This window comes from Trachymyrmex septentrionalis, unplaced genomic scaffold (genome assembly GCF_001594115.1).
Source record: "Trachymyrmex septentrionalis isolate Tsep2-gDNA-1 unplaced genomic scaffold, Tsep1.0 scaffold52, whole genome shotgun sequence".
NCBI classification, from domain to species: Eukaryota; Metazoa; Arthropoda; class Insecta; order Hymenoptera; family Formicidae; genus Trachymyrmex; species Trachymyrmex septentrionalis.
The window spans coordinates 1,344,399-1,352,844 of record NW_017305694.1 but is presented as its reverse complement, the minus strand read 5'-3'; the positions used below and the strand labels follow the sequence as shown (position 1 = coordinate 1,352,844).

At 28.8% G+C, this 8,446-nt stretch overlaps 2 protein-coding genes across 6 annotated transcripts in view; one reads left to right on the top strand and one right to left on the bottom strand.

Annotated features, from left to right (window-relative positions):
* Positions 1-305: 305 nt before the first annotated feature.
* Positions 306-8,446, bottom strand: part of LOC108751801 (gonadotropin-releasing hormone receptor-like) — an 18,240-nt gene continuing 10,099 nt past the window's right edge. For 2 of the 3 annotated variants that reach the window (XM_018492211.1, XM_018492210.1), the window contains 4 exons: positions 2,722-2,905; positions 1,008-1,201; positions 793-914; positions 306-547 (listed from right to left, as the gene is read on the bottom strand). In XM_018492211.1, coding sequence (XP_018347713.1) covers positions 427-547; positions 793-914; positions 1,008-1,201; positions 2,722-2,905 — 621 coding nt within the window. In that variant the 3' untranslated portion in view covers positions 306-426. The remainder of the gene's footprint in view (positions 548-792; positions 915-1,007; positions 1,202-2,721; positions 2,906-8,446) is intronic. The other variant, XM_018492212.1, reaches the window with a different exon arrangement.
* On the top strand, positions 4,360-7,617 carry LOC108751802. 3 transcript variants are annotated; one of them, XM_018492214.1, is made up of 4 exons: positions 4,360-4,575; positions 4,639-4,849; positions 5,633-5,791; positions 6,958-7,617. In XM_018492214.1, the coding sequence occupies exons 3-4, from the start codon at positions 5,645-5,647 to the stop codon at positions 7,450-7,452; spliced, it is 642 nt and encodes a 213-aa protein (XP_018347716.1). In that variant the 5' UTR covers positions 4,360-4,575; positions 4,639-4,849; positions 5,633-5,644; the 3' UTR covers positions 7,453-7,617. The 3 variants fall into 3 exon arrangements, with proteins under 3 accessions (XP_018347716.1, XP_018347717.1, XP_018347715.1); XM_018492215.1 differs by lacking the exon at positions 4,639-4,849; XM_018492213.1 differs by having other exon boundaries at positions 4,360-4,849.

The window sequence follows — 8,446 nt, the reverse complement described above, 5'->3', positions numbered from 1 at the left end:
TATATATACAGACACACACACATTAATTACAACATAACAATATTTTGTTTAAATTAGATCTAAATCAAGAAATATGTGTAAATTGTATATTTATGTTTTAATTAAAAAAATTAATATAAATTTTTATAAATTATTATTCTTTTTGTAATATAGAAATAAAATATTTAAAGTCTACTTATTCCATACCTAAGATTGTTTTCTTTTTATAAATAAATAGAATAACTTTATTATTTATAAAAATCTTTAACTAAATCTTTAACACGATACTTCATTTAGAGGATAGAACGAGTGATACTTTTTCTTATTTTTTGCTTTTTATGTACTATTTCATCTTTTTATACTACGCTGTTATTTCTTGTAACATCGTATATTCATTGCTTTTACGTAAGATATACGTAATCTAATTTGATAAAAAAATAGTTATATTTAATGCTGTTGTGTGGCATTAATCACTTTATTGTTACTATCTTGATAAGAGAGAAGTTGTATTTTCGTGTCGCGTCTCTTCATGTTGTTTCTTTGATTCATCGAAGCTTCAGATCTGTAACTGGTGATAATATCAATAATTAGAAACAAGATAACAAGATTTTTTATTGATTAGAACGTTACGTCTCTTCGTATGAATTTTTGTATGGAGTTTGATCGTATAAAACGAAAAAACTTTATCGCTCTACGACACGTGTACGTTTTCATAGTTTACGTAACTCGCATGTTGCGAGTTACATTGGAGCAAAACGCGCAAAGGATTTTGCGAGATACGGCATATCGAACGGTCTCGTAAATTCTATTCACCTATGATAAGAGTCCTGCCGTTGTCTCTGCGGCCAAAGATGAAACGCGCCATATATCAAAGGATTTACCAAGCTGTTGCTCATACCGAAGAAAAATATTCCGTTCTGTAACTCCGCGCTGAGCTGAAAGGCATTTAATGTTTGTTAACATTCGATGTAGACTTTTCAATACAGCCTAATCTAATCATTTTGTTGTTGCTATTAAAATACACTAACGTGATCATCCGGATTGATAAATAAGAGAATTATCATCATCGTATAATACGGTGTCCACCAAATTAGAAATGCCGCTACGATGACGACGCTGATTCGCAGTGATTTCGTTTTTGCCCTGCTCATCAGTCTTTTCCTATTTAAATCGATGTTTGTGTAGGTCTTTGTTTGATCCACTTTAAAATTTCTCCGACTTCCTGTTTAAGAAAAAAATTCATTTCTTTGTATGATCCTAAAAAAGGAATTTTCGGCCGGTGTTTATAGTCCATTTTTATTTCGAGATTGTCTTAAGTAACATCTTAAGATGTTAATACAGCCTTCTGATTAGTCCGTGGCGTCTTAATACTTAAGATGATCTCGAATATAAGAATTGACTAGAAACCGGTCTTTAGAGGAAAGACCCCTATTATGAGATACCGAGTACATTTTGGGTAAATGCTAGAAATATATGGGCAGAATTTAAAAAAATAATAGATCATTTTGAAGGGAATTTAATAAGCTTTAAGCTAATGTCATGTAAAATTTAATTCAAATTCTATTTTTTTTTTAATTAAAGAAATGTAAAAAGTGAGCAAATCGCAAAGACAAAAATTTGTGCTCCTACTATGAGATGCCCCAAGAAATCGATAATAAAATGTAAGGTACAACATATTGCAATTAAAAAACTTTATTTAATGTTTCTAAAATACGAATAAATATAGCCAATGTGCGCGCAAAATGAACATATAATGCATTGTACCCAGAATTCGTCTTCAGGAAAACAGAAACAGGCACCCAGGCATCAGGATATTCATTCTGATTGTTCTTGTTATTATTGCACAATAACATATACTTTAGCAATGATTTTCACTATGACTATAGGAGCATAGGTTATTTCATATTAGAAATACCTTGGATATTTCATATTATTATTTCCACGCCTTACAGTTTTACTAACTTCTGTAATTAAATAATTCAACATATCCCGTATTTTTCTATTAGTACGATCTTATTCTATCACTACATGAAGAATTTATTGCGAAATACAATATTTTTACTTATTAAATAATAAACAAAATTTAAAAGCTCATCTCAATGAAATTTGAAAGCATCCAAATTCTAAAATCTTTTTTTTACAATGACTATAGGCATGAGTTAATAATAAATTTTCCATTAAATAGTTTTCAATCCAAGAACAATAAGTTTTTGGTGGAACTAATAGATAATTTATTAGTTTAGCAGAAACGCTGCTATCTCATGTTAGGTATTTATCTCATAATAGGTATTTTATCTCATAATAGAGGGCTTTTCCTCTATATCTTTGAAACATAATATAGCAAAGAGCATTTCAGTAACGTTACAGTAACATTATAACATTATAATCTTGCAGTAACGTTGCAACGTCGCTGCAATGATTCGTGATATATCGGACATTTGATCAAACCATTCGAATGGTTTTCGAAATTTTTTAGAAAACAAAATTTCCTTTGATATCTTGTACTTTTGAAACTAAGTCGTTTTAGACATCTCAAGTTTTCGTTCTAAATTTATTTGAGAAATTACTTTTTAAAATCTTTTAGAATATTTAAGCACCTCGCCCTGTATAAGCTAGATTAAATAAAATTTATTGTAAAATTACAGTTATTACATATATAAGGATTATGAATCATATTTTACACACATTGTACGTTTTATCGCAATTATAATTTTGTATATATGACGCAAAAATTGTACTTACGGGAAATAGTGAGGACAGTGGATACGTAAGTGGTAATTAAAATTGCTAATGGCAGAAGGAACATGAAGAATAGGCTGAAACTTCCATAGAGTTGTTCCTGCCAACGTTCGGTGTAAAATCCGTGTGTCACACATTGCATAAATTCTTCGATAAATGGTCCTTGCACAACACGAAATATCGCGAGCTGAAAAAAAATCGGTATATAAATATGCAGACAATCAATATTAACGAAATACGTAAATAAAATGATAATAGCATGCACATTGATTAAGTACTACTTGTGGATTTGAGAGAGAAAATACAGAATTTGCGAAAAGTTTAAAAATTTGCGTGTAAAAATAAAACATAAATAAATGAAAATTTTTAAAAGAGACCGATTTTTAGGAATAGCGTTTTTTTTTATAGATGTCAACCTTCTAATTACAATAATGTTGATAAAAAGTTCGAGATTGATAAGGAATACCTTGAAAATTGAGCACACATGAATAGATATATTTACATTTTAATATTCTTGCTTACTTTTCAAAGTGTTCCACAAATGTCATGAACTTTTTAATAATTTTATCACATTCAAAATCTACAAAAAATATTATTTCTTTTACTTACATCTTTGTGGATAAAAATCTGCCTTTTTAAAATATCCTTAATTAATACATGAGATATGTACTACAAAAATATTTATAAGATGTCAACCCCTATTTTTAATTTTGATTTAAACGGAAGATTAAAATAAACGTGTGCTGCTTGACAAAATATAAAATTTCATTTATAAATAGAACCATATAACTTTTTAGATAGAATTATATATATATTTTTATAATATATATATAATATGATTTTTAAATTATTCTGCACATACATATACAAAAAAGTACTAAAGTAGAAATATTGAAAGATTAACAATTTATAAAGTATATATATTTTATATTTTATTCTAGTAAATAATATATTACGACATGTAATATAAAATCTCATAAATTACCTATTAATTTTTTGACATTTTTACGTATAGAATAGTGCTGGTTGATTAATCACTTATTTTGAATATTAAAAGTACTGTTAAAACAGTACTGTTAATAGTACCTTTATCTATTTAAATTTCTATAAAAAATTGCCTTTATGAGCGATATTCATTCTGTTTTTATTTTAAGATCGCCTTAAGTATATCTTAAGACGCTAATACAGTAGCTGTTTGATTGACTCATGATATTTATAAGATTGTATTTAAGACGGTCTTAAATATTCGACTATGAATACTGGTCAAAGGGTTGTATTAGCATTTCAAGATACTATTTAAGATAGTCTTGAATAAGAACGGATTATAAATATCGACCTTTGATTTAATAAGAATTGATTATGAATATCGGCTCATCTATTCATTACAATGTCTATACATATACTAATAGCGTTTTTGACTGTAGCTGGTTTGCATCAACCTAGGTTGGATTAATACTCCATTGGTTGATGTTATATGCTCTACCAATAGTGAAGCAGGAATAAGGAATAGAGCTAACATCATTCAACATCATTCACCATGATTCAACATCATTTACTAATTTCAGCTTTATTTTTCATGGTTATTCACTGTTACCCACCATGGAGCTAACATCACTTTAGACATTCATTTGTAAACGTTTATTCATAACGTTTGTCATTCACTGAAGGTTTTGTCGCTACCTCGTTTGGCAGATCAGCTGACTTGCAAATTCACCGTGATTCTTCGATAAGGCCGGAATACTGAAGCGAGAGATGGTACAAAGGTTACCGTGGATGTTGCCATAAAAAGAATTTCGTGGAACAGAAGAGGCGCATTAATTAAACGGGCCGTTTGTCTCTCGGCTTGTCAAGAGATAGGTATACGTCTGTCATTAATCTTCACCACACGGACCGTGTCTCTTTCTTTCGTCGCCACGACAGCATTGTTCCTTGACTGAACTCGCGATCTTCGTCCTTTCCGACCCTAACTCGTCGCATGACCTCGACAAGAAGACACATCAGGCCAATCTCGAAGATTTTACATCCGTCTTTCAGCCGATGCATTTGACACCTCATTAAATCTATATAGAATTGGTCTCATCTCGAAGGCAGAATAACGCTCGATCGAATTGCAACATCTTCCTTGTGTCTAGTACAGTATCTGTCGTTATACTTATTTTACAGATATGCTAATGCATATGAAATATGCGTCTTTGCTGCTTATCACGTTTATTTTTTTCTGGAGACATATATCTTTCTTGTGTAAGCAAGAGATATTGATAATGACAATATCCCTCGGTAAACATCAATTAACAGTAACATATATCAATATAATTTCCAATAATATAAATATAATATAACATAATATGCTATATGTTATCTTTGCGCGTAGGAAATTATAATATTATTATACAGATAGATCGTTGTTAGATATCAAAGGAGCAATAATAATCCAATCTCTTGAGTTAAATTATATTTTGTTATTTTCAACTTTTATATTTGCAAAATATAAATCAATCTATTTCTGTGATTAATTTCAAAATAAATATTGTCCATGTTAATGTATGCATTTAGTAAAAAATAAATTAAATTTGAATCATAAATACATTTTCTTGAATTAAATTGTTGTAATCGAATTAATGATATATTGGATAGAAACAGTGACGATCTATCGAAATCATTAAAAAATAATTAAAATTGAATATAATTTGATATTATAAGTTTAATAGTGCACAATTAGATATACAGTTTAGTAGGAAATTATATAACTGTACATGCAATATTAATTGTGTTTACTGGGATTGAATTAAAAATAATTGATACGATCATTTTATGAAAAGTTTAAAATATGATACGAATTCATTTTGAATTATTTAAAGGTTATTTAATTAATAAAGAGAGAAAATTTATTCTTTCCCCGACTTTGTTAATTTAGAATCTCATCAACATGGTATATTATTTGACCGTGAAGATCCTTGGTTTAATAATTTCTGCGATCAAAAATCTTCGCGAGCTCAAAGGATCTACGACACGAGAAATTCTTCACTATATTACATCTGTTTACAAAATCCCGGTTGCTGTAGCACGACGCCAGGTTTACATTAATAACATTTCACATTTTTGTGATCGTTGAATGAAATAATATGGTATAAGTCTTTAAAATTTGTTTTAATTTTTATATACCATTTATATATATAGGTTAGTATACCTATTTTATAGGTAGGTATACCTATTTTATTATTTATATCACATAATTATTTCATTCAATAATTTAAATATTAATATATGAGACGAGTTAGTGAGGGAACAAAATAACAGATCACGTACATATACATACATGTATATAAACGTTTGATAAAAAAGGTTTTAGTTATTCTGTACCGCTTAAGATTTATTACGTCGCAATTCTTTTGCGTCGCTCATTTCAAAACTGCGTTACTTATTTCAAAAATTTAAATTAAGCACATTAGCATAATTTTATAACGAAATGCATATTTTGCTGATGATTTAATCCTATACTGATTCATTAGTCAGTTAATTAAAAAGAAAATTTATGTATGTTTTTTGCTTAGTTTGTTAATTACAATTTTATCACGACCTTTCTGCGACATTCCTTTAATTACTCTTGATTATTATCCTACAGTTTTTGAACTTGTTTTTAATTGTTGTTTAAATTATCAAACATTAATTGTAGGATTTTTATATTTTTAATTATATAAATAAATAAAGCGAGGAAACTGATCATTCTTTACTTTTTTTTTAAACAACTGTTTGTAAAGCGCTATTTATTATTCATCTTTTTTTTCTTGTTTATTTATTTCCAGTAATTTTTTGTGTGATCAGAGAATTCTCATTTAATATTTGAATATAAAATATGACATTGAGACAGCGAGCAAAATCTGAAATTAAAAAAATTTTTTTTACCAGTAGAGTTTAAATTTCAACATTTTTTACAATCAATTTAATATTGTTGTTGTAATTTTGAAAAACATCATTTATACGAGACTGTTTTTTTAATAAATAATTGCCTCTCTAAATAATAAAAAGTGTAAAAGGTTTAAACTAAAACAATGTATATGCATGTCTAAAAGACGATGTAAAGACATAGATAATAAAAACGTCTTTTGGGACATACATGCATGCGCGCGCGCTTAAAAGATGTATAATAAAAAATATTATAAAAATGTTTTTTTGACATTGTGGTTATCTGATATATGCATATACACGTATTCATAAAGATGTTTCGGCTTGCTGTCACAGATGCAGAATGCTTTAAAGCGCGGAGTTAACTATGGCATTTTGAAGAAGACCGATGGTCAGTATAGTTTACCAACCGACAATGAGATCACACGACAGGAGGTAGCTGCTCAGGAAATCGGTTTGCTGGATTTATACTGCCAGCGAAAGATACATCGATCGAAAGGTGGCAGAACACGACGTAATAGAAGGACTGGGCGCAGTCAAAGGGTTGTCTGCAGGTGCAACAAGAAGGGTATGCGACGAAGATCACGGGGATGCAGGTCAAGGTCCTGCAGGAGAAGAAGAGGTGGAAGCAGCGGCTTTGATAGACGTGTTCACGACGGGACGATGAAGTCTAAGATCGAACCTATTCTGGACGTCGACAAATTGACTGATAAGTCAACTAAATCGAACCGAACTATGACAAGGGCCAACATGATTGACGATATCGAACGAAGCAATAGCTCAAATATGTCTCCCGAACAATGGGATCATAGTATATCGTTATCGTGCTAATCGTGGAGATATTTCAGTGATATTCGTTGGGATTCCTAAATATTGCAATACGATTTTCTAAACTACAATCAAATTATTTTGAGGAGTAAATTTCATTTTCATTTCTTTTGAATCTTTTCTATAAGTTTTATCATATATCCTAATAATTTTATGGATATATAGATACATACATTGAAAAAAGAATCAAATTTTATTTGTAAAAAATTTTGTATAGTAAACTATATTTATAATGTTCTTGTAACTATCTGTGTTTTATATTGATGTATGTTTTGATTGTTACATAAAATATATAAAAATAAAAATAAAATTACAAAAACAATTTTATGCTTTAATTTGTTTTTTACACAAAAGCCATTACTTTATATTAAAGCCACTTTAATGTTTTTTGATAGTTTGAAGAAATATGTATATATATTGTAAAACACATACATTTATGTATCTCGGATAACCAAAGATTTTTGCAAATGCTCTGTTGTTGAATTGATCATCAAGAAGAAAAGACATATTTTTTCTGTCTATAACAACTGTGATTTTACTGCTGCATCTTTGTTACATAAAATACGTCAAAATAAAAACAAAATTACAAAAACAATAATTTTATGATTTAATTTATTTCGTATAAAAGCCACATTGCTTTTATTAAAGCTGGTTTGATAAAAGATTAAAACTTAATATATACAGAATGTCCTGCGAAATTATTGCCATAGAGCGTGTGTAGATAGAGCAGACTAAACTGAGTCGGTAAGAGTCCTCTACTATTTTGCAATTTTTGCAATAGTTAACGAGATAATTAATTATTAAAAATTGCCGAATATTGGTTTTCAATAATTTATTCAAATACTGTTAATTTCACAGAAAAACAGTAAGAGACAAAAATTGTCTAAAATTTATTTTCTTCTCATAGAGCTCTAAGAATTTTTTCAGAATTTTTAATGAATTTTTTAATAATGCATTTTCTTATTTTTACCAACATGAGAAAATATGGAATTAAAGA